Source organism: Netta rufina (assembly GCF_964035555.1).
Source record: "Netta rufina genome assembly, chromosome: 21".
NCBI lineage: Eukaryota > Metazoa > Chordata > Aves > Anseriformes > Anatidae > Netta > Netta rufina.
In genome coordinates this window covers 788231-814728 of record NC_140145.1, presented here as the reverse complement: position 1 = coordinate 814728, position 26498 = coordinate 788231, and the positions used below count along the sequence as shown (strand labels likewise).

The 26498-nt window shown below is 42.8% G+C and overlaps 1 protein-coding gene across 2 annotated transcripts in view; it reads right to left on the bottom strand.

The window, feature by feature from the left end:
* The window catches only part of BAZ1B (bromodomain adjacent to zinc finger domain 1B), a 53568-nt gene extending 27382 nt beyond the window's left edge, over positions 1-26186 (bottom strand). For both annotated transcript variants that reach the window (XM_084299708.1, XM_084299709.1), the window contains exons 1-7: positions 25947-26186; positions 19521-19637; positions 17315-17459; positions 15459-15657; positions 11332-11453; positions 10256-10453; positions 6327-8022 (exon numbers count right to left, since the gene is read on the bottom strand). In XM_084299708.1, the coding sequence (XP_084155834.1) occupies positions 6327-8022; positions 10256-10453; positions 11332-11453; positions 15459-15657; positions 17315-17459; positions 19521-19637; positions 25947-26059 (2590 nt within the window). In that variant the 5' untranslated portion in view covers positions 26060-26186. The remainder of the gene's footprint in view (positions 1-6326; positions 8023-10255; positions 10454-11331; positions 11454-15458; positions 15658-17314; positions 17460-19520; positions 19638-25946) is intronic.
* Between the last annotated feature and the right edge of the window lie 312 nt (positions 26187-26498).

The following is a 26498-nucleotide window of genomic DNA, read 5'->3' as shown; positions in this document are numbered from 1 at the left end:
TAACAGTTGATGAGTAAATACCTGGACCATCTCTGAAGTCCTGCCAATGTAATCAATCCTGAGTGATTAGAGGAAACATGCTGAAAAACACACCCTTGCATTTGTTACACCAGCTCAGTTGATCAGCTTTTATATAATAAAAACAACTATATAATAAAACTAACTCTTGGCAGTCTGTGAGATCGTGCACCAACCAGTGTCCACTAGGCATAGGGATCACTCCAAAAAGTTTGTGACAACCCAGATGGAGGGCCTGCCAGAGACTTGGAAGTTCAGGCCTCTGCCGCTGCTGTGGGAGGGCATCAGGGAGATTGCCTGTTCTCAGGGGGAAGGTCTGCTCACCATAGTGGCTGACCTCAAGGAAGAGGTAGAGAGACTGACGAGCATCAGGGAGAGTATGAAGGAGATTGCCTGGTGGAGTAACTCCCTGTTGTGCCAGAGAGAAGGGCACTGGGGGAATGCCCCCCAAGAGGCCAGTGGAGCCCCCACCCTGTCAGGCAGAGGGAGAAGACCAAAAAGACAGAAGGGCTGGAAGCGAGTCCCAGTTCAGTGCCACAGGCAACCCCCCTCCCTACCTGCCTTGCTTCCCCAGGTGCCCCTCTGTAATAGGTTTGAGGCCCTTGATCTTGAAGGAGAGGTAGGCAAGGACATGGTAGAAGGCCCACTTATGAGGTCACGTAGGAAGAGGCAGTTGACACCATGCCTCAAGACCAAGACTAGCTCCAAAAAGAAAGAAAGGGTAATCGTAGTAGGAGATTCACTTCTGAGAGGAACAGAGGGACCAATATAGAGAGTTGATTCTTATCACAGGGAAGTCTGCAGTCTACCTGGAGCCCAGATCATGGCTATCACCAGGACATTCCCCAACCTGGTGTGCTCCACAGACTGATCTTCCAGACAGGTTGGGAGGAAGCTGCGTCCTGTAGTCTGAGGGGAATGAAGAAAGAGTTCAAGGCCTTGGGATGGTTGGTGAAAGAGTCATGCTCAGAAAGAAAGGCCAGCAAGGTGAGGTGGTGGAGTTGCTCTTTACATAAGAGAGCAACTACATTGTATTGAGTACTGTGCAGGGGCGGATGAGGAGTGAGTTGAGAGTCTGTGGGTGAGAATTAAAGGACAAGCTGGAACAGGCGATACTGTTGTCTGTTGTGGGTGTCTATTACAGGCTACCAGATGAGGAAGGTGATGAGGCCTTCTACAGGCAGCTGATAGCAGCCTCACAATCACAGGCCCTGGTTGTCATGGGGGATTTCAGCTACCCTGACATTTGCTGGAAGGCCTACTCAGCCGGCCATCCACCATCCAGGAGGTTCTTTCACTGTATCAATGATAATTCCTGATGCAAGCGGCAGATGTGCCAACTATGAGACGAGCACTGCTGGATCTTGTCCTCACTAACAAGGAGGGGCTGGCTGAAGCAGTGAAGGTTGAGGGCAGCCTTGGTTGCAGCAACCACAAGATGGTGCAGTTCAGGATCTCACGTGGCAGGAATAGAATACCAAGCAGAATCACAACCCTGGACTTCAGTAGGGCCTTTTCAAGCAGTTGGTAGGGGAAATCCCATGAGACAAGGTACTTGAAGGTACCAGGACCCAAGATAGTTGGTTAGCATTCAAGGACTGCTTCTTCCGAGGAGGAATTTGCCTTTGTTGATGAGGACTGGGTTAAGGACAAATTAAGCAAGCCAGACATCCATAAATCCATGGGTCCTGATGGGATGCACCAACAGGTGCTGAGGGAGCTGGCTGAAGTCATTGCTAGGCCACTCTCCATCATCTTTGGTAAGTTGTGGGAAATGGTAGAGGTGCCTGAGAACTGGAGGAAAGCAAATGTCACTCTGGTCTTCAAAAAGGACAAGAAGAAGGATCCAGGTAACTACAGACTGGTCAGCCTCACCTCCATTCCTGGAAAGATGATGGAACAACTCATCCTTGGCATTGTCTCTAGGCATATTAAGGATAAAAGGGTCATTGGGGGCAGTCAACATAGCTTTATCAAGGGCAAGTGGTACTTGACCAACCTGATAATCTTTTACGAAGAGTAACCACATGGATAGATGATGGTAAAGCAGTGGACATGGTCTATCTTGATTTCAGTAAAGCTTGTGATACCGTCTCCCACACCAACCTCACAGCTAAACTGACTATATGTTATCTGGATGATCAGGTAGTAAGGGGGACTGTGAACTGCTTGAAAGAAAGAAGCCAAAGAGTTGTGGTCAATGGGACGGAGTCTAGTCTGTATCCCTCAAGGGTCAGTACTGGGACCAGTGCTACTCAAAACCAGTCACCAGTGGGGTCCCTCAAGGCTCCATTTTAGGGCCGGTACTTTTCAATATTTTTATAAACGATCTGGATGTAGGAATAGAAGGTATTTTGAGCAAGTTTGCTGATGACACCAAACTTGGAGGAGTTGTGGACTCGAATGAGGGTGGAAAGGCCTTGCAGAGGGATCTGGATAGGTTGGAGAGCTGGGCGATCACCAACCCCATGAAGTTCAATAAGAGCAAGTGCCGGGTCCTGCACTTGGGACGGGGAAACCCTGGCTGCACGTACAGACTGGGCGATGAGACGCTGGAGAGCAGCCCCACAGAGAGGGATTTGGGGGTCGTGGTAGACAGCAAGTTGAATATGAGCCAGCAGTGTGCCCTGGCAGCCAGGAGAGCCAACCGTGTCCTGGGGTGCATCAAGCACGGCATCGCTAGTAGGTCAAGGGAGGTGATTGTCCCGCTCTACTCTGCGCTGGTGCGGCCTCACCTCGAGTACTGTGTGCAGTTCTGGGCACCACAGTATAAAAAGGACATGAAACTGTTGGAGAGTGTCCAGAGGAGGGCTACAAAGATGGTGAAAGGCCTGGAGGGGAAGACGTACAAAGAACGGCTGAGGTCACTGGGCCTGTTCAGCCTGGAGAAGAGGAGGCTGAGGGGAGACCTCATCACAGTCTACAACTTCCTCGTAAGGGGATGTCGAGAGGCAGGAGACCTTTTCTCCATTAACACCAGTGACAGGACCCGCGGGAACGGGGTTAAGCTGGGAAATTTAGGCTGGACGTCAGGAGGGGGTTCTTCACAGAGAGGGTGGTTGCACACTGGAACAGGCTCCCCAGGGAAGTGGTCACTGCACCGAGCCTGTCTGAATTTAAGAAGAGATTGGACTGTGCACTTAGTCACATGGTCTGAACTTTTGGGTAGACCTGTGCGGTGTCAAGAGTTGGACTTGATGATCCTTAAGGGTCCCTTCCAACTCAGTGTATTCTATGATTCTATGATTCAATATATTCATTAATGACTTGGTTGAGGGACTGGAGTGCACTGTCAGCAGGTTTGCTAATGACACTAAACTGGAAGGAGTGGCTGACATGCTGGAAGGCTGTGCTGCCATCCAGCAGGACAGACAGGCTGGAGAGTTGGGCAGAAAGAAATTTAATGAAGTTTAATGAGGGGAAATGTAGAGCCCCACATCTGGGCAAGAACAACCCCAGAAACCAGTATAAGTTGGGGACTGCCCTGCTGGAAAGCAGTGAAGGGGGGATGGCACCTGGGGGTCCTGGTGGACTGCCAGATGACCATAAGCCTGCACTACGCCCTTGTGGCCAAGGCGGCCAATAGCATCCTGGGGTGTATCAGAAGGGCTGTGATTAGTAGGTTGAGAGAAGTTCTCCTCCCCCTCTACTCTGCCGTGATGAGACTACATCTGGAACATTGTGTCCAGTTCTGGGCCCCTCAGTTGAAGAAGGGCAGGGAACTGCTTGAGAGCAGCACAGAGCCACAAGGATGATTAAGGGAGTGGAGCATCTCCCTTAGGAGGAAAGGCTGAGGGAGCTGGGTCTCTTTACCTTGGAGAAGAGGAGACTGAGGGGTGACCTTATTAATGTTTATAAATACATAAAGGGGGAGTGTCAGGAGGATGGAGCCAGGCTCTTCTAGGTGACATTCAGTCGTAGGACAAGGGGCAATGGATGCAAGCCAGAACACAGGAGGTTCTGCTTAAATATGAGATGAAACTTTTTCATGGTGAAGGGGACAGAGCACTGGAACAGTCTGCCCAGGGAGTCTCCTTCTCTGAAGACTTTAGAAACCCACCTGGACATGTTCTTGTGCGACATGATATAGGTGTTCCTGCTCTGGCAGGGGGATCAGACCAGGTGATCTTTCAAGGTCCCTTCCAATCCCTAATGTTCTGTGAAAATCAAATTAAAAGGGCTCCACAAATTTTAATTTGTGATCGCAAGCTAGTTTCTGTCCTTTCATCTCTAGCAGGCTTTGTTAGCTGTGTAAAATTCCAGCTCTCCATTTTCCTTCAACAGACTGTACAGGAGATATTGCTTTATCATGTAGTGATAAAGTAAAAAACAATTAGTTAGTGCTGGGGTAACATGGAAATGGAAGTGACTTGACTTCTACTATCAAGAAGAAAGTACAGATATTAATCACATTATCAATACAGGAAGTTATGTATTGACTTAAGCAAAGAAAGAACAAAAATATATTTATGCTTTTTTATACTAGTGTTTTTTTAAAGCTGAGAATATCTTGGTAATACTGGCCACAATCTTCATAGGCTTAACTTGAAAGTAGTTAGCACTCAGTTTTATGGATGTGAGTGGTGACAAAGACACCTCTGACTGCAATACATACACACCCACCCACCAGCTAAACCACTGCACTGTAAGTGTTGTCTCAACTGCTCTTTTACTTTCCCCAGAGATATTATCATTATTAAAAAGTAAATGCAGCTGAAATGGTGCAAAAGCTGATACACTCACACAGGCCACAAAAAGCCACAAGAGACAGCTCTCACCGTGGTTATCAGGATTTGTTTTTCCACAAACTGTAATTGCACCAGCCCCTAAGTCTGAAGTCCTTACAGGTTAGCTCAGAGCTGCTAGCTTTGCAGCCCAAACTAGGCCTGCATCAACATAAACCAAGATCTTTGGTACTTTGATGGTACCTTAATGCCTGATTAGCAACTGCTTAACAGATAAAATGTTAGGGTTTGTTGTGTGGAAATTAAGCAATAGGAATTCAAACCTTAATGAAAGGCTGAATCCTTCCTTCCTTGTCTGCCAGAAAAAAAGAGTTTGCTCATAGAAAAGAGAATATTCAGAATGTCTGTGATCTGGGCAAAAGAGTTCAAGCCAGAGCAGTGAAATTCCTTACATTGAATATTAACAAGAGGCTCCTAGACAGAAACTAATATGTGGTAGAAGCTGTACAAGATGTAGCACAAGCGAGCAAGCATCTACTGAATTATCTGCTGACTTCCCTTTAGAGAAGTCATGTGAACAGTTACCTCATTTTATCATTATTACTGAGACTCATTGATTCTGTTGAAATTATTATACTTCTAAGACTTACGTCACTTAGAAGATCTGAAAAGTCTAATTACTTTCAATGCAAGGCACGGTTACTTCCTTAGGAGCCTCAGGTTATTCTGTTATTTATCTATTCTTGTCTGCCTAGAACAAATACTCACAGATTCTAGCTAAGTCATGTAAGCCAAGCTCCATGCAAAATCTTTGTCCCTCAGCTGTCTGAGGGTCTGTCTTATAACATAGACTGCCTATGCTGTTTACTTCCATCTGCCCTGTACCCCCATTTACAAACCAAAGAAGCTGTACCCTGAGGTGCAATTCCATTAGTGTTTCATAATCAGTACACCTTAGCATACACATTCAATACACCACTACATACACAGAGATATTCAAAGTTTGGTATTGCAACTGATGATCTACAGAGGTTTTCAGTTAATGGTTTGTATTTAAAGAATTAGTTATGGAGTTGTATAAAGTGAAAAAAACGTAAGCTGAAATTTGTTACCCATGTCCCAGGAGAAGCCTGCTAGCATCAACCTGACAATGTGCAGAGCAGCAGGGCCAGCAGAACTGTGGGAACTAACTTTTAGGCAGGAAACATCTCCTAGTATATATAACATAGCATATATGTTATATATAACATAACCTGAGTCAGAAGCTGCTTGAACATGGATATATACCTTTTTTTGTTTTCTGCCCCCAAAGCAGTTTCTGTACTCCATCCTTCCCTAGCCTGACAGAATTAGAAAGGTACTATTCAGAAGATATACAAATACAGAATACTAAAATCAATTATTACTTTTTAACATTCCAGATTTTGAGCCACCATACAAACACCTATAACTTCTCCCAACATGTCAGTAATAAAGTCCTACAGTAGCTGAACTATACTTCTGTAAGCTAATCTCTTAAAAGCAGCTAATGCTTTTGGAAACAGACTGATGATTTTGCCACTAATTTATTCTCCCCTACTCCAAAACACACAAATGTTCTACTCTCTCCTCTATTTTTCTTACCTCTCATTTGTCTTTCTTGTTGCTCTCTCTCTTTCTTGGCTTGGATGGCAAGAAGGCGTCTGCTTTTCACAGCACTGATCATATCATCAGCTTCTATTTCTACCCGATGCTCTATTTTTACCATTTCATTTTTTTTCTTTTCATTTCTTCCCACTGCATTCTCATCTTTCCCATTCTCCTTGCTTTTGGCCACCATTTCTTTCCGTTTCTGTTTTTCTGCTCTCTTCTTGTCATTTTCTTCCTTCAAGATAGCTAAGCGCTCCTTCCACAGCTCAGCTGACGTCTGCTGCTTGGCCTCCACGTGGTCCTGCACTGAATAAGTCATTAGAATCCGGTGGCAGAGAGCTCCGAGTATCTGTAATTTCTCTTCAGGAGTCAACTCAAAGAACTCAGAAGTCTCCAGCTTCTCCAAAAATTCATCCTGTACTTCATTATCCTCAAAAGTTGCCGAATCCTTGCTTTCATCTACATTATCTGAGACCTCACTTTCCTCTTGTACATCTGACTTGCGTAAGCAAAGGCGGACCAACTCAGATGCAGAATGCAATGTAAGCGGTATTTCAGAAAGCTTCATTCCCAGCTCAGCATAATCTTCAGCAATTTCATCCTGCAGCAGGGTCTGCAGAAGAATGACCAGTACCCGGTTCAAATAAAGGAAGCCTCCCTTTTCTGCGCAAAGCGCTTCCATCAGGGAAACTGCTGTAATGGGATATTGAGCATCTGGCATCAATAAACCTGAGTAACAGCTCAAGAATTCCACCACCATAGCAACATCCCCAAAGAGTGTATTAGGAAGTCCTTCTGGAGTATCAACCAGCTTAAAAGTGGGCAAGTTCTTCCCTTTGAGATCTTGGTCCTCAAATCTTTTCTGTTTTTCCAGTTTTTCCTTCATCTCCTTCTCTTTCCGCTCTTTTGCTCTCTCCTTCAGTTTCTCTTTCAGCTTTTCCCTTTTCTTCTTCAGATACTCCTTGCGCTGCTCTTCTGTCATGGTGGCCCATTTCTTCCTATGTTCTAGAAGCTCATAGCGTTTCTGTACTAGTCCTCGTAAATCCTCAGGGAGACGGGCACGATCCTCGTTTGAGAGTAACCTGGCTGTTTTGGAGATGATACAGGAAAGTGCACTTTTTTTGTCTTCCCGGTCTTTGTTTTCTTTGTAATAGGCAATGAGATGGAGTGCTGCAGGAGGCAGATGCTTCTGGGGTTTCCCCGAAGACCTAGGGGTGCCTCCAGAATTCCTGGGAGCCCTGGACATCTTAGTAGTACCTTTAGCCATGTCTAGGAGTGTCATTTGCTTCATTTTCATCTTAGGGGTCTTCAAACCTTTCCTAGGAGACTTTGATTTCCCTGATGTTTTCTGCCCATTTAAAACCCTTTTGCCTCTCTGCTTTTTGTCCAAGGATTTGTTGCTGCCCTTTCCCAGTCGGCTCCTCTTTGGAATGTGAAAGTTAGAACCAAGTTTACCAGGTGACATGATTTTCATCACCTCTTCCAACTCCTCTTTGGGACATTTTGAGTTCTTAGAATTTTTCACCTTCAGTGGAGAGCCAATAATAGATTTCTCCAGGTGCACATGACACCACAGAGTAGGGCTCAGTGGCTGACCCAGAGATGTACCATCAGTTTTGGATTTCTTGGAAGGTTTTCTGTCAGGTGATCCAGAGCTCTTCCTCTTGGTTGAGGTGTTGAGTGTCATATACTAAAATTAAAGATTTTATATTAATATTTCAAGGTATGTAAAGGTCATCTAGATTCGTTACATTTTTCCCTTCCATGAACAAGTAGCACTCAATATTTTAATGGTAACGAAGACTTCTGCAGTAGCTTTCAATAGGCTTCATTCACTAGGTTGCTTATGAGGTTATTAGCTCATTCCAGAAAGTTACCATTTGACTTCATAAAATGTAATACTAAAAAAAGTATTTTCAATATTTCTTACTGCATTGCATTAAACCACTGTGTTTCTACTTAAAAGGTTGTGGGGAGAGGGTTTGTTGGGAAATGCTGACAATTTCAAAGAACTATTCCTCTGCTCAAAGAGATTTCTTAGCAGGTCCTGTAGGGTTCAGTCCTGGACCCCACCCATGTCTCCATCCAGATGGAAACTGACGGAGCACAGATGTGATGGGCAACAGAAATTCAGAGACTTGTCTCTGAACTGCCTGAAAGTTTCAAGATCTGCATTTTCATTGCTTTTTAAATATGAGGTCTGTAATGAAAGCAAGAAGAAAGAAAGAATTCTGATTTAATGTAATTGAATATCTGATTGTTTTTAAGCTTTTGAAATGACCTACCTGACAGCATACTTTTAACACAGAACAGTTTAACATAAAGCCAAACAGACTGATTTCAGCATCTCAATTCAGTTTCAGGAATCAGAATACCAACTCATTTGAAGAAGTGAAAAAGACGTAAGACACTTATAAGAATATTACCTTTAAGATATGGATAAAATTATCAGAAAACAGAAGCTGAAAAGTTAGAATTACTCAGCAAGAAAAAAAATCTGCAGTGGTAAGCACAGCTAAAAGATGCAAGCACCTAAGAAGTATTTACATAAGAACAGATGTGATCAAGTTAAGCCTGCCAAAGAAAATCAGATTTGCTGGCCTCTGAATGTTCTCTTGAATGTCTTATGCCAATTTAAGTCCTCATTAGCTGTTTAGAGATTTTTATTTTTTTTTTTAACTGAAGACAGCACCCAAGCTGAATCCAGCATCTGCATTACTTCATTCTACAAAAATTGTGTTTAATTCTCTGCTGAAGAGAATTACTTAATCTGAAAGCAACCAATATTAATTGGAATTATCATAATTACAAACAAATATTAATATACAGTATATGTTGTAAATCTAAACTGTCACTTATACGAAGTTATTTTGCTAGAACACTAACTTTGGATTAATAAATTCTCCAATCACTTCTTGGTGTTTAAAATTCAATGTAAATTCAATCTCTGTGCCAAGGGGAAAAAACTACAGAAAGTGCCATCCTTAAACACAAAGCTAAGGAATTCTGTAAGTCACACAGATGTTACCGTTGTGTATTTTTCCTTATACCAAAAATATGCCTCTATCAGTGTGCTCAGTAAAAGACTGTAGGCCATCAGCAAGTGTTTTAATTTCTATCAAGACAGTGACCTGAAATCTGTGAGCTTTATTTACCCTTGCTGCAATACGAGTAATTTCTTTTTCTCTTTAAGCACATTTACAGCATTTTAAAAGAGCCCACAGAAGCTTGCTTGAAAAGGGCAGTATCCTCCTGATAAGGAAGAAAAATATAGCAAATGTTTCTGGTTCTGTTTTAGAATAAAGCTTGATGAAGACTGAGTCCATGAAAAAGTGAATTTACTAGAACAATAATTAGTGTTTTCTACACCAAAGGTAAACAGAAGATTTCGTGATACTGCATTTACTTAGCTAACAGTAGATTTGGCTAGTCATTACAGTGGACTGGAAAAGAAAAACACCAAAATACTCAGTATTCAGTACAAGATTTGAGATGTGCCATTTCTCAGTCCAGCACCATAAAAAACACTAAGTACCAAGTAAAACATATTCTGCTCTTCCACTGTAATTAAGAAAATTGGGCAATAATTCATATTTACCAGGTAAGGAATATAGATCTTCTGTTTGTCTTAGACCAGGAATCTTGTCACTACTTACAGACAAGTAATGCAAATTGTTGCTGAAAGAGTTAGGAAAAGTCAAGTCTCAGTACATGACTCAAATTTTCAATGTGAACCATTGTTTCAGAAATTCAAGCTGTGTCACCTTAGGGATAAAAGGTTAATGATCAAAAGAGCGGATGTTCCTGCTCTGCATGTCTCTAGGAGCACCAAAAGCGAACCAGCACACTGAAGTCTTGGCCAGGGCCACTTTCTCACTCACTCCCCACTCTTAAACACAGGAGATACTTTTAGGAATTCTTACCTTATGTGGGTCAAGCAAGAAGTCACTAAATTTACTAGGGAGAGAATATTTCTTCACTAAGTCATCCTCTACTACCCATGGGGCATTCTCGCCTGTGCCAGCCCGTAGAGCATTATGCCGGATGAAGTACCTCAGGATCTCCTTGTTGGGAGGACGTTCTGTACGGACTAAGCTATCTGCTGGTACATTGCTAATGATCTTGGAGATAAAGAGACAGGATGTTAACATTAAACTTCTAGACACATTATAGATATAGATTTAGTCATATCACTAAAAGGAGCGTGGGCTGTTACACTGCTTCACATCCACAAACTCTCCACTCCACTCTTTTGAAACTCTTACAAATATTCAAAACAAAACAGACAGAACTTGCAGAACTGAGATGCATAATAGAGATTGAGGATTCAGTTAGACAAAAAGCATCAAAAACATTAGTTTGTTTCATACTTCTTGCCAAAGCCCATCACTTTACTTGGCAGCAATGAAAGTCTCTGACCTTCCCCAGCATGTAGCATGTGTTTGCTACTAACTTAGAAGCTTTTACACGAGTGTTTATTTTGTTTTGATTTTTTTCCTGATACCAGAGGAATATGTCTGCAAGCAGTACTCACTGAGGTCAGCTTTGCCTCTCTGTCAAATTAGCAAAGTGATGACAAAGCACTCAGCAGTGCTGCAGCTACACAAAGCTTCCTGAAGTACAGGATGCTCAAAGAGGTACAGTCAGAGAAAAGCAGCAACTCCCACTCAATTATCAGCAGCCTACCTCTCACCAAGTTTCATTAACAGCCTGACCAGAGATCAGCTAGTCAACAGCAATGACTCAAAACTAATGAAGCACTGTGACTCAGCTTCCCTGTGTGGTACCAGGGGATTGTCAGGTGCCTTCATACACAAAATGAAATTACATATAGCAACAGTGAGGCTAGTCAGCCTTGCTGAAAACCACAGCCATCTTGCTTCCAATACCTCAATTCCATCAGAAAGTACTACTACATTGTGCTGCGTACACATAATGGTTATTTAATTAAGCTTGCATGTTCACTGTGTAACAGAAAAGATTCAAGCAGTCATCTCACCTTGTCTTCATTTTTCAGCTTGACATCATATTTGTGTGGCAGGAATTTAGGTGGAACCCACTTTCTTTCCTCCTTCTTCAAAGAAGTGGGAAGCTTCCGAGGAGACCTACGTGCTCGATCATCTGACAAAAAAAAGACAAGACATTAAGTGTCTTAGAATTAGATAAAAACAAGAATCAGGATCATAACTGGGACTGGACACCCCCCACATCACCCATACAGTGTTTGGATAAATATAGCATAAGGAAAAAAAATCCCCAACTGGTTTCTAGACACATCCTGAAGACACAGGCTGGGAAAGAAGTCCTTAAACAGGTCTGAAACAGAAGACAACAAGCTTCATCAAGCAGCTTAACCACTTTAATGTTTTTAATGCATCTCTTTACAGAAGGCAAGCTGCAACTACCTACAGGGAGGGAGAGGAGTTTTATGAAGCTTACAAAGAAAAGATAAGCTTCATAATGTAAGGAGCAATCTTAGCAAGTTGCGGCTGAGAGCCCTGGTTGCATCTGCCATGCCACATTTGAAATAATTTTCCTGTAGGAATTACCAACTTCAAATTGAAGCAATTTTTAGTACCATTTCATTTTCATAGCCATTAAGTGACTTCCAGTTATATATATGCTCCTGTGCATAAAATCTTCAGCTAAACTAGCTTATAAGTATATTTATACAACTATATATATTTTTTTAATTCTCAAGACAGACGTGACTGAAGGAATACAAAATCAAATCTCCTTGCCAAGACAAAATCCAAGCTTACTGAAAAAAGCAATCCCCAAATGTTTTTGTGGTTATGACTCAAAGAAAACCCTAAAGCAAGCACGATAGATGAGAAAAATTATCTATTAATTATACATAGAATACAAGTTGTAAATTCCTAGATGTAGAGTTAGATTTTTAAATTTGTATATTGTTGTAATATTATTAAGCCCTACAGCATTTGAACTCCAGCAACATTATAGTTTACATGGTGTAAAGCCAATTTTTGCCACACATCTCTTCCAAAATAAGGACTCTTGGCTAGGTAACAGATCACAGATGCCATGGGCTCCCCTGCACCATATACATGTGTAGTTACTTTCTGCATTATTGATACATTTCAGATAACACACGAAATTCTCTGTTGCAATCATGGATGTTTTGTTTTTTTTTAAAAAAGCAAAAACAGAATTAAAACCCTGAATTTTCTAACAGTAGTAGCATGCATGAAAATAGACTAGTACTTTCATCACAGATCAGGCTAAGACATGACTTCTATCAGCTGTTGTTCCACATTTGTATTAAAAGTCTCAGTAAGTCAAAAAATACTAAAATATTTTTCTGCTCAACAACACAATTGAAATTGCATACAAGACACTTCAAACTCTGTAAAAGATCTGCTTTTAGAGATCTGCTTCAATGTCTTAAGTGGTTGAATGTTATCTTTGCTGGATGTGTGTACCATGCATGCTAGGTTTATATTTAAGAATTAAAAATGTGTTGCTTAGCCCTGATTACACTGCTCCCTCTGCAATAGGCCTGTAAGTGACCTCTCCTTCAGTGATTTACTTTCTAGATTCTAGAACTAGGAATATCTATATTGAAGTCCATCAAACACCCCCGGAAATCTAAAGGTGGGAAGAAGAGTAGGAAAGGGGGGCTAGAACATCACTACACACTCCTTCCTAAAGTTATTTTTATAAAATGCATATGTCAAGTAATTCTTTTGTTTCATTGTACTGTAATAAGGCTTACATACTGGAATCTCATAAAACATCTGGCGTCTCCTCCTATTCATCAATTATTTGGGATTTTCAAAAGCTGTATTAGCTCTACATAGAGCTCAAGCCGCAGAACCTGACTTCAGCAGCTCACTATCCGTGTTCAGGAAAATCTAGCCTTTCTTCTTGCTTCTGCAGATTTTCCAGATCACTCTCCCTAAAGGTACTAAACTAAAGATACAAAGCTACTTCAGACTCCACATCTGATACAGTAATTCTGGTGTAAGGGCTTATTATTATTAACTTCTGAAGCACAATAATCTCCTATACAAAGCAACCCGAGTTCTTTCTCTGCACATTTCCTCCTTCAACAAAACCTTAAATTTTGATATATGTATTACTAGGAATGACAAGGTTAACTCTGCCCCCTTGTGTGTGCATGGAAAGATACATCTCTTACACCATGCAGTTATGCTGTTACTACATCTAAACACACAACCTTGTTTAGTGACCTCATCAGGTATCAACAGCAGTCAAGGATGTAACGTGTTAGAAAGAAAAAGTCAAAGTATGTGTGACTAGGTCACCCCCAGATACTGTATACAGCCTCCTGACCCCTGCAATTCCAGGCCCACCAAATGAAAGCAATAGTGCTGCAGTATGCTGTACAAGTTTAACAAATGCTATATAGTTATTGTAACAATCTCCAGATTTTGGAAAGAATTTCCTCCTATTAATCATGTTCTGTTATAACCCAGGATATAAAAGTTTTAGCAGTAACACATCCTTTTTATTAAAGTCTATGCACAAAAGAAACTTAGACTATTTTTAAACAAGAGTTTAAAAAAAGTACTTACTACTTCTACTAATTATGTTACAACTTGACTAGCATCATTGATTTGAAAATTTTGAGGTTTATCTTCTACAGAAAGGGAAGGACAGTCCCAATTTAAAGAGAGGCAGCTGAAGAGAGGTCAGATAATCAGCCGAGTCACAGCCTGAAAAAAGAATACCTATTCCTCCAATATTCTTGCAGTCAAGGTGCTACACTGCTTCTCAGAGGGCTCTAATGGCAACTTCAGTAAGGCTACAGCTGAACACAGCTGGTTAGAGCACTGCATGCCACAGAACAGAACATGATGGTACTCTTTGCAAGACATCCAAGCCCAGAAATGCTGCTGCAAGTTTGAACATTCTTAAAATAAGAGCTACTTCCCATGACTATTATGTTCAATAGTCATGTTGTTCAGTATCACTGAACAACAACAAAAATAAACAAACATGTACCCATCCCTCTCCAAGCACTCCTATGTTTTCAAAGGGCCAGATTGTTGTAACTTTTTCCAGTACAAATCAGAAACAGTTGGAAATTACTAAACTTGGGACAACTTGTATTCTACTCCTGACTTTGCTGTTAGCTTGCTGGGCTACTTTCTAAGTTCTCTCTTCTATGTATTAAAGGAGGCTATACAATATAGGCTATACATATTCTCAGATGCTGGGTGGCAACTTGCAAATGTAAGCAGCTTGGTACATTTATGTGCCTTTAAAATTAAGCTATCCAGATTACAGCTATGCTGTGGGGTCTCTTATTTTTAAGCACACTTTTTCATATCTTTGTTAAAGAGTCTTATAATTCCATTTAAAAAAAAGTTAGAAAGGACATTAATTTGTTTTTTCTTTCCAGAGAACCTCGTCAGAGACAAGAAAAGCCTTAGACAACTACTTTTTCTGCAGCAAGGAGGAACAGATGAAAATGGGAAATGCTATTTCATAGCATGCTTTATCCTGAACCTTTTGAAAAAAGTTTACTATGCATTTTTCTGCATGAATTTTGACTCAGCATTTGAACATTGGAATGGGGAGAACCAAAATAAAACACTTTATAACAACCTTTAGAATCAGAGATGTTTGTTCAAAGGATTGCATTCAAAGGTATGTTGCAGCTAAATTTTTTCTAGCTTTTTTCAGCTGCACAAACTTTTGCTGAGGATTTTTCCTCCTCTTTTTTAATGCTTGTTGTATTTTCAAATCTTTATACATTTCATGCATAGCATTCTGTACTTAGAATCATAGAATCATAGAATATCCTGAGTTGGAAGGGACCCTTAAGGATCATCAAGTCCAACTCTTGACACCGCACAGGTCTACCCAAAAGTTCAGACCATGTGCCTAAGTACTTACACCTTAGAACCACAATACGTTTTCTGCTTTAAAACCAACAAGAACAGTTGAAAGCCAACAGCACTGATGCCGCTGAAGCTTCACCATTAACAATGAAAATCTCAGGATTTTGATTACGTAATACTGTTTAAATATCACATACAACTTTCACAGCCCAGATTCACAATGTATATGAATTGAAATACTCATTTCTAGTTGTTATCTCATTATGACTTGTTGTCATGCTGCCTTACTACTTACTCATACTTTCCCTTCTATTGTCATCTTCTTTTAGGATGGATTCCTTCTGATTGTCCTGGGCTGCCTGGCTGGAGTTCTCTTTATCACTGGACGGGGAATCACAAGCTCCATCAGACTTCTTTTCAGAGGTCTCTTCATCAGTTTTCTCCAAGGGATGTATTTTCACAACTTTCACAGGCAACATTTTCTCCTTACCAACCTGCAACAAAATATTAATGAAAACTGAATCTGAGCAAGACACATGAACTAACAACCTTTAACATTATGGGAAAAAAAATAAATGAAAACCAACAAATCCCACACCAAAAAAAGGAATTGTAATCTGCAGTTTGGCCAAACACTTGATGAGAGAAGCTTATTATCCCTGTCATGAAACAACTACAGGATTTCTTTCTACTATTCCTATCTGGCAGCTCTGTACAAATTGCTTAAAAAATAAAAAAAGAGAGAAACCTGCCAACCCACTAGTTTCTTCAGCATTTAATTATGTTGCTTTCTCAACCTAAGGAAGGAGTATGTAGGCAAAATGAATGTGTACTACCTTTGTAGCTACAAATGAAAGAATATGTCCTAAACAAAATTGAAAACAGAACTTTTTTTTAATAGTAATTTTCCTTACTTTTAATAAGTTTGAGTTTTCCCTATTGATCATAGTTCTGGAGGAATTTTTCTAATTACTAGAGTATCGTTAGATATTTCTAAGCAGTTGACCTCAAGGTACATCAGTTTAAGACTATCACTCCTTCTGAGGACATGTTATGTGAAAAGATTACAGCAGATTATAATTTTAAACGACTGGTAATTAAAATATAAATGTATTTTACATATAATGAAATACATACACAAAGACCATTGCATGTTTAAACTATAAAACAAAGCTGTTGTGTCCCCGTTCTGCTCCCCCATCCCCCCAAAAAAAGTCACTCCTTTTTCTCATGACATTTGTATGGGTCATCTGTGTGCTTCTGTTCTATCATAGAACTGTTTCACATTCAAAAGCAGGTGATGTCACTAGGATTCCAAAAAAAAAATCTCACCATCTTTCTGATATTGCATGTGGCTAACATATTGTGGTGATTTTACCGTGCTGGGCAGCTAAACCCCACAACCGCTCTCTCACTCCCCCTCTTTTAGATGAGGAGGGGGAGAAGTAAAGCAAAGAACAACTCATAGGTTGAGATAAGGATAATTTAATTAAAGGGAAATAATAATAATAATTAAATAAAGATTATTATGAACTAAACAATTTAACTAAGGGGAAATAAAAAAGGGGAAGGGGAAAAGGGAGGGGGAAAGGGAAAAAAATAAAAAGAAGGGAGGAAAACAAACAAATAAAATAAATGAAGGCTATATGGAAGTCCAGAGGAAAGAAATTACTCTCTACTTCCCACAAATGAGCGATGATTGACCACGTCCTTGAAGCAGGGCCTCAACGCGCGTAGCTGGTGTTCGAGAGGAGGACCGACGTTTTCCCAATGAGAGCCCACCCCTCCCCTCCTCTTCCTGTTTCCACCTTTTATTGCTGAGTGTGACACCACATGGTATGGAATATCCCTTTGATTGGTTTAGGTCAGCTGCCCTAGTGATGTTTCTCTCCTCACTTTTTGCCTACCCCCTAGGAGGTTTAGAGAAAGGCCCGATGCTGTGCCACTGCAGCTCAGCAGTAGACACAACACTGGTGTGATAACACTGCTGTTCCAGCTACAAATACAGAGTACGGCACTGAATGGGCTGCTGCCGGGAAAGTTAACATTCCAGCCAGACCCAGTACACGTATTCTTACCCACCTCTGCCTTTAGATATACAAAATTAGTTCTGTGCAAAAGCACGGGAAAAAATTGAAAATGGATGCTTACCTCAAAGTCACACTCTTCTCCCACTGCAAATTTGGTCATGATCTCCAGCCAAGCTGCATCCACCAACTTTTCCAAAGACACAGTGTTGTGGTGGACTATTTCCAGTACCAGTTTCTCATACCAGATGGGGAACTCCTCCTTCAAGCTGAGCAAGGAGGTAAGAAGCTTTCATTATTCAAGGAAGAAAGGCCAAAATGCAAAGTAACCTCCAGTTTTGCAATTCCAGGAATGCTTACAGCTAGGACAATGTTTTAGGCAAATGCCACACTGGAATGCAAAGACAGAAAGGCTTTTTCATGCCCTCCCCATCTGCACTCTCCAAAGTGTCAATTGGCATGACAATACTAATTGTGCTTGTCCTTCCCAGAAGAAACACTGTGAAAAATTCTGGGAAGAGTAGCACTGACTTTCTTGCTGGTTATTACTGCCTCCCAATTAAATGGGGAACGTATACCAAAAACTTGTCATTATTCTGGGACTTGTTACTTCAAGGTTTTTGTTTCCAACAGTAAGATGATGCTAATGAACACTGAGCTTTTCTTTCTTCCTAAACGCTGGGCTTACACACTCCTAATGCAGGAAAGAAAGCAGGTCTAGGCTTACACAATCAAGTTATCTTTCCAGAGAAAAATGTCTTGTGTGTTTCATGCCATGGCAAGATCTTAAAGCTTTTTCATTTAAAGAAGAGAGAAGACTTACAAGTTCACTTGACTAATTTACTTACTAAAGGATCAAGTCAGTTCAGTTAATTGATAGGAGTGCTGAGAAGTATATTGCATAAAGATTTTTGGCTCTGCAAATATTGCGAAAATAAAATCTATTTCAAGTTACTGTAAGAATGAACAAGATACTCCACTTTTCCAGAGCCCTTTTAGCTTTCTCTGCTGTACTTGCTGTTCTACAACTGCCATGAACAAACTTATCCATTTTGCAAGCCTTTTTTTTTTTTTTTTTTTTTTTTTTTCCCTATCAGCAGCCCATAAACCACCTAGGAAGCTTTTAATCCTGTTTCAGAGAGACAAGTCCAAAATTTCACTTCATAGGATGTTTCCCACACACACATTTCAAGAGACTACAGCTAAATGTTATTGATACATTTTTCATTTATGTTCCATTTTTCAAATGTTTTCAGAAGTGCACAACCAATTAAATGTCACTACCCAACAGGACATGACACTAGTCAGCTGCACACCCTCCTCACAGGCAGGAACGTTTGTGAGGAAGGATGGGTGACAGTAGTACTTCAAGCCTCATCAACATTAGGACTATTAGGAAAAGAGATTTTTGTTTGTTGCCTTTACGGATGCGTTTAAACTTAACTGATGGATAAAACTTAAAATTTCTCCTCAAACTGAAGCTATTAACTATTTTGCCAGTCAGAAACTTGGATTCTTCATGAAAGAGATGCAGCTGAAACTTTCCTCTCAATTTTCCTCTCATATGCTTACAGTATGCCCAGTTTAAATCCGGGGAAACAAAAAAAGTTACAGAAATCCAAGTCATCAGTTCACAGAAGAGAGAAACATACCATTTGCCTGGCATTATTCCTACAGTTTGATATGCACAAAATACATTATGTATGTTAGTTCAGCCAACAGCTTACACCTTTCAAGAGAATTCTCTTACGGCAAGGGTCACCATGGATCTCAACCAAGGATTCAGGGCCTATGCCGTTCACTAGAGGGGGAGGTCATGGACACACCAGCAAGGAAGAACAATGGTGGTCTGAATTGATTAATTATTCTTGCTGTTGTCCCTTTGTTATTTATCATTTCAAATAGAGTAGATCCCCAAATGCTTACTCCAAAGTAGCTGCATTTAGTACAATGAGTGATTCCAATACAGATGTGCCAAAAATAATTACAGCTGTGGAGCTCACTGATGTGAAATTCCAAAAACTTATTTTTAAATTGTTTTTTCCCCCTCTGAAGAATTTCCATTACTCAAGGAACTCTAAAATTCATCAAGTAGCATATGCTGAACTATTTTAGTTCAAGTAATACCAAGATACAGCACAGAAGTACATTACTCAACTGCATTAGCAATGGCATCAAATTTGGATTTTGCTTTTAACTCCAGAATCCCCAGATCTAGCCAAAGCCAGTAAAAAGTTACCTACTTCAAAAACTAGCAATCATATCTCATTTCCAAGTCCTCTCTTTTGCCCCTAAGACAGACACATACCAATTTTTTCACTGGTACTTACAGCTCAGCAACTTCCTGCTCCTCCTCCCAAGCTTCTTTGTGCGTCAGCTGGCTGCTTCCTGTGCTTTTGCATGTCCATATTCGCTCACTGTATCTCTCCAACCGCGCTTCATATTCTCTGTAGCAGTAGCAGCTCAGGAAAACAGGATTTATGCAGTAGAAAGCATAGCCGGTGTAGCACAAGACTATCTAATTCAATTAAACTCTTTCTATTTGAGTGCACAAAGACTAAAGGTAAGGTTTGACTCTGCATCTACCATGGAGATGCTGCACTAAATCTGATAGGTTATTAGACCAGGACCCTTTCAAACTTTCTGCAGCTGAAATGTCTGTCCTCTTCTGTGCTGGCATACAGAAGGTGGCACACCACCATTGGTTCAGCTGAAATGCTCCAGGGAAATACGTACCATTAAGCACTTCTTGGTTTTGCTAAGTTTTCAGCTATTCCAGTCTGATTCATTGGAAAGCAGCACCAACATCACAGGCAGATGCAGGAAGCATAGATGAACCATCACTAATTGCCTGAGAGTAACTGTTGGTGAACTACCACTCCAATGCTTTAGGGTGATATTATAAACTACAGATGCAAACTAGTGGTCTACCCAGTATCCCCAGTCTTTTGGGGAGAAAAAAAAAAAAAACAAAAACAGAAGCCTTGAAACTGAAGTCACGTGGAAGGCCATGTTTGCCGTAGTTTCCAACAAAAGCAACCTCCTGGGTTAGCACAACATTAGTATCTTCATCATCATCTCCTGCTTCCTATACCACAACCAGCCTCAAAGTTAAGTTATTCTGCCCATTAAGTTTAATAGTTGCACAGGTGAGTTGCTGTAGTGCAGACACTCGTATGAAATACAGCATTAGCTACTCTGTTATAAGCATCTCTGCCTATGCTTTACTCATTCCACCTAAGAGGTAGTTATCTGTCAGTAAAACCAGATAAGCTACTTCATACTTCCTGTGGACTGTATAGGCAAAATTGTCAGAAAAGCTAATACAGTGTAAATTCTTAACAATTTACTCTGTGGCAGCCTGTTTAGTTTGATGTGTATTTAAATTATCATTGGAAAGCAAAGAAATTATAACAGAGGGGCAAAAAAAAAAAAAAAAAAGAAAAAAGTCTCTCTCTCTCTCTCTTCTCCTTTGGTGCATTTTCCAGCAGAAAGCAAACAAAGAGCTCAAAGCATACATGTAACAACTACAGAGGCTCGGCCCACTGCAGCACAAGTGCTAATTACAAGTGAGCTGCTGTGGGAGCATGCAGATTGCTCCACTCTCCTGCGAAGGCAGAGCCACCAATCACAGCAAGCCATGCTTTGTGCTTTGCGTACACTTTGTCAAAAAATTTTAGCATGACTCAGCTAAAGTTTTGTTGTAGTTGGTGGTTTTAAAAAGAGATTTGTATTAGGAAGGCGAGTTGCAATTCCAATGAAACCAGTTTTCTTGGACATAAGGCACAGATGCTACTCTGAAAACACTGACAGGCACATTATAGCTACATCAACCAGAGCTATACAAGAATACCAAAACACAGCACTGCCACTGCTGACAGCACTCTGTCTGCCCAGAACACGTCTTAAATCTGAAAAATCCCCCATTTCCCCAACAGCCCTTCTTGGAGTGTTTCCTGCTCCTTGGCAGATGAATTTGCATTAGACAGGGCATCATCCAACTAAGCTTTGAGTCCTCTGGATATTTCTTATCCCTCTCAACTGTGAAGTTTCAAAAGCACCTGAGTTTCCTCAGCCTTTATCACAGCTGAGGGTACTTGTTTCTCAGCCCAGGCAGCAGCCTGGGGCTGCAGGACACAAAGCACTGGGGCAGTGGCAGGAGGCAAGGAGAAAGCACAGCTTAGAGCAGCTCATTGCAAGAAATGCTGACCAGGCCAGAAGTGTGATTTTAGTAAGCTTCAGTAACAATATCAAGCTGAAAAAAAATCTAACCAGAAGCCAGGAGTCCTACTTGTATTTACAGCAATTGGAGATTCTAATAATGACTAAATTGAAGTCATAATGTTGTTCTTTCCTATGCCTTTCCCACAAAAAGCAGAAGTCAAAAGCAAATTCAATCCTCATCATAGACAGGAATCTGAACATACAAACAACATTGGTCTTCAGTTTCCTTCAGCAAGCCACCTTCCCTCTCCCATGGATTTCCTTAGACATATCCATGGACACTACCAAAGACTTGCAGCTGCCTAGCACGAACACTAAAGGAAAAATACCCTTATTAAGGGTTCACCACACTGCCTTAATAAGCTTTCAGTATTCTAACTATGAAGAAATGTTTGAGATAAGTGAGAAATAATGTTCTACTTCCTGCACTTAAAAACATTCTATGTCCCTGTGAGGAGATAAGTAATCCTCCCAGCAAGGAGAACAAAAAAAAATAAAAAAAATGCTCATCTCCAGTTGATATATACTTGAAATGTATGTATTGCTTTACCTAACACCATCTCCCATATTAACAGGAAGGCTCACAAGGATTTTCCCTAAGCATTCTGCCTGTACATACTTATGAAAACATGTGAAATCCCACCATACTACAACTCATTTTTCTCATATCAACGCTGAATTTAAAAGTGGCAGGTACAGCAATTCCCCTGTCCAGTTCAACTCTGTCCCTCAAAATGCAATTTAATTCCACCTGCAGCTGGTCAGCTCTCATCTAACATTGACCCCTGGCCACATTCTTTAACCAGCGCTCAAGACTCACGGCCACAATCCTCATCCTTCCTTTGTGCTCTGCTTGAAGCCTCTCAAGTCAGGTTCTACTTTTAAATCCTGGGGTGAGCACAAAGATGAACAGCAGGAGAACGTTTTTGCAGTTTGCTGTGGCTCAAACTTTCCACTACACAAGTGCTGTTTGTCCTTTCAACTCAGACTGGAAACAAACCCAACCTATTTCAAACTGTACAACAGATCTGGTATAGGGCTACAAGCAAGGGCTCACTGATATGCCACAACCACCCCATCTTTCTACCAAGAGCACAGTTGGAACTGCTTTTGCCACAACCCCCCAGCATGCTAACTAAAAAACCCGGACAAAAGCTACTTGTGAACATTCCCCAGAAAGCTGTAATACATTAATACTGATGACTACCCACTGTGCAACAGTTAACAAATCACATTCCTTTTTTTATCCTCCTGACATGACTTCGATGTTAAAAAGTCAGAAAACAAATCTAAATTAAAAACAATGGACCATTTTAAAGAAAAATGCTTAAAAGTACACAAGAAGACTATTAAACAGATACAAAGTTTGCTCCTTCCCAGATTAGTGATACTCTCATATAAATTAGTATCAACTCCAAAATAGCTTTACAGTATCATAATTGTTTCCACATGTAACAGCCAGAGGCAAACTTACCAGGAAGTACATTTACAAAGTGGGTGGGAGACAAAGTTTTCACACAATTGCAGAGCATGACATGACCATGTTTTGGTGCTGCCACCTTTCATCCAGATTTTAATTTTCTGATATTACACGTCAAGATGTAAACTACAATGGAGTCCAATTCTTCATGTTTTCTCTGCAGTTCACTGTACACACCCATAAACTAAAGATAGATGTGTGCAATCACAGCAAACTTTTGCCTGGGGAGAAGAATACAGCTTCCCAAGAGTCACTGAAGGAAAGCTTTGGCTGGAACAGTCCATCTTGCCAGCCCTGGTCAATGAGCTCTCCAAACTGTGTCTTCTCTTGAACTAGCAAAGGAGTTTTCCCAACTATAGCCAGCACAACAGAACACACTACAGCAGTTCCACACATTAATGGAAGAGATCACCTGGTGTCAACAGCATGAATTCTGGATTTTGATAGACATCAAACTCACTGTACAAGCACCACAGACAGTTCACCTTCCCTGGTGCACACATGAAATAAACAGGACAAGACTGTCCCATACTTGAAGCAGGGATAATTTATTTGCTTCATACCTCACATGATCTCAGAATAGATCCTACAGAGCTCGAGCCATAAGGAGCCTATTTCTGACCATTCTGTGATTCATCCATCCCCACACAATGAACAAGTCTCACTCTGAAACACAAGGCTTCTCTAGCATGCAAGGGACTCTACACAGCACAGTTGCTCTTAAAAGATTTCCAGGGGACTTAGCTAGAGAAGAAAGCCATGTAAAACTAGAAATAAACTTCACAGACAAATAAATATCTGAGCTCTGATGACTAGTCTATCCATCTGCCCACTGCTTTTAGACACTTTCTTAACCCTTGCCCACAGGACAGATGTCTTCCCTCACATTTACCACACAATACCCCCATTTCCGTTCTTATTCAACCTAATCTACAGCCGCAAATCTTAAAGATTCTTAAAGTTTGTGTCTTTCAAATACTGCATTCATAGCTGTGCAGTGTAAGAGCCTGCAAACCTTAAGGGCAAGAGCTGATCAATTGCTTTTCAAGGTGGAAAAAGGTCAGGCAACCACATTCTGCCAGGCCCTGGCACTACCCACACCAAGAGCTGTTCTGGGTAAAGGCTCCAGTACAGCCCTCTCTGCAAGCTAGTGCAAATGAATGGCTTTTGTGGCTATCCAGGGTCAACAGAAGTGACAAAAAAAACCCTCCAATCTTCCTTAGGTAACATCTCCCTTCAGCCTATTGACTCATTTGCAATTTTCTGTTCCACTTTTTGCCTAGCTTGTATTATACACATAGGCAACAAAGTAAGATAGAAACCTAACATAACTTAGTTTCTCTTTTTAGCTTCTTGACATGTCTGGCAACACGAACTTTCTAGAACAGGCTAGGCTGTCAGCCTCCCACTGCATTCCATGTAGTACTTTCTCCAACAGAAGAGCATCTCTGTAGGACCTCTGTGCTTGCACGTGCTTTCTTTCCTTCTGACCCTGCAGCTACCAGCATCCTCTCCCAGGAGAGAGAAAACATCATTTCTTTTTTAAGGCTAATACCATCCAAGTGTCCAGAGAAACATGTCCTACACCTGCTCATCGATCCACAAGAGCCATGCTACCAGACTGGTGTTCTCATAAGGTGCGCCTAAACACCTCTGAGCTATTCCTACATCACAGGTGAACCTTAAAGCAACATCTACAACAGCAGTAATTAGAATTAAACTCTTATTTTTGACCACTGATAGTTCCATGAAGAGGAAGAGAACAGGTCTGCCTCTGCCTGGCCAGTTGGAAGACTGAGCTCCTTTCAGTTTGTTTACACAAACATAGTATGCTGTTTGGTTTCAAGTGGAATATATTTGAATTTACAGTACTTTTAAAAAGCACGTATCTACCTTGTATCAAACACTCAATTTTATTGAGTGAATTTTATTGGTCAGACTGCATTAATAATGCCTATTTGCACTCATATATGCATTTCCTCTTCAAAAGCGAGCTAATCCTTCCTAGGGGCTTTTGCATTCTCTTCTTCGTGCTGAAGTAACACGACACTCTTACATCCCCAATGCCAGGAGGGTCTGTGTAAGTGCTCGAATCCCTGCGTCTTGCACGCCAACAAGATCTCTGAGGTACATTTCTTTATTTATGCATTTCTGCCATGGTTTCAGTCCTTCCTTCGGTTCTCAGTTCCTCAGATTCTGAGCCATATCACACAAGCAACAAACCAGGCTCCTGAGGCAGCGGTCTGTAGGTTACGGCGCAGAAGTCCTGCCCCCTCAGCCCGGCACAGGGCCCAAACGCTAACGCTGCCCACGCAGCCGCACAGCTCCCGTCAGTTATCTGCCTTGCCCACGTCCACTTCCTGCCTCCCGAAGAGCGACGCGCGCCCGCTTCCACGGAACCCAAAGAGCCGCTTGTCTCGCGAAGGCGGCCCTGAAGAAACCTCTCCCGTTGGAGCTGAAGCCCCCCGGCTGCCCGCGGGCAGGTTGCTTCCGCCACTGCCTCATTCCCTCCCGTGCGGGAGCCCCCGGTCCCTCCGCCCGCCCCCCCCCGCCCGCAGGACGCAGACCCCACAGCTCTCCTCCAGAGCACGGCGCCTGCTCCGGGCAGGCAGGAGCCCGCCTGCGGCACCCACCGGGAGGCTTCCGCCCTGCCCGGGGCTGTCTCGAGATGCGGCGTGCACGAGGCTGCTCCCGGGCCCCTTCAGCCCGTCGTTCGCCCGCTTTTAGCCGCCTGCGAAGCGGGGAGAAGCCCGCCAGGAGCCCCGGCCCGCCCGCGCCAGCGCCGAAGAAGAGGCCGGGGCCGCCCAGCGGATACCGGCGGCCTCCGCCTCTCGGCCCGGCTTCGTTCGGCGCGGCCCCGGGCTCGGCCCCGCCGCCGTCTCGCACGGGCCCTCCCCAGGAGGCCCGGGACGGCCGCGGAGGCCGGGCCCGCGCCCACCCGGCGCTGACGCCGCTCGCGCGGCCGTCCCGGAGCCGCCGGCGGGTGACAGCGACGCCGCCCCGGGGCTGTCCGGGCCGCCTCCTCCCCCCCCCCCCTCGGCCGTGGGGATACTCGCGGGTGCGGAAGGCCTCCTGCGTGTGCGGGATGATGAACCGCTCCCCCGGCTCCCCCGCCGGCAGCGGCTTAGCCAGCGGGAAGGGCTTGCGGCCCAGCAGCGGCGCCATGGCGCGGCGAGACAGGCCCCGGCTGGGGCCGGCGGATCCGTGCGGCGGCGGCACCGGGCGGGAGGATTGAAAAATGGCGGGAGATTCCCCTCCCCCTCCCGGGCGGGCGGGCGGCAGGCCCGGCCTCGCCGCGCGCACCCGAACCTGCCCACTCCGCGCCGCGCGGCCCGCCCCCGCCCCCCGCGGCTCTGAGAGCCTACTGGCGGGCCGCCGGAGAGGCCGGCTTCCGATTGGCTAGCTCGCCCGCCAATCGCGCCGCCTCGCCCCACCCCCTCGGCGCAGCACGCTGCCTTGCGCCGCGCGCAAGGTGAGAGGTCGCGTTATGTAAGGGGCAGGGAGCGGGCCTCCATTTTGTGCCCCGGTCCCCTCCCGCCCCTCCCCGCCGCGGCCAATCGAGGCGCGCCCCCTCTCCCCGCCCATCCGGGTACCGCGGCGGGGC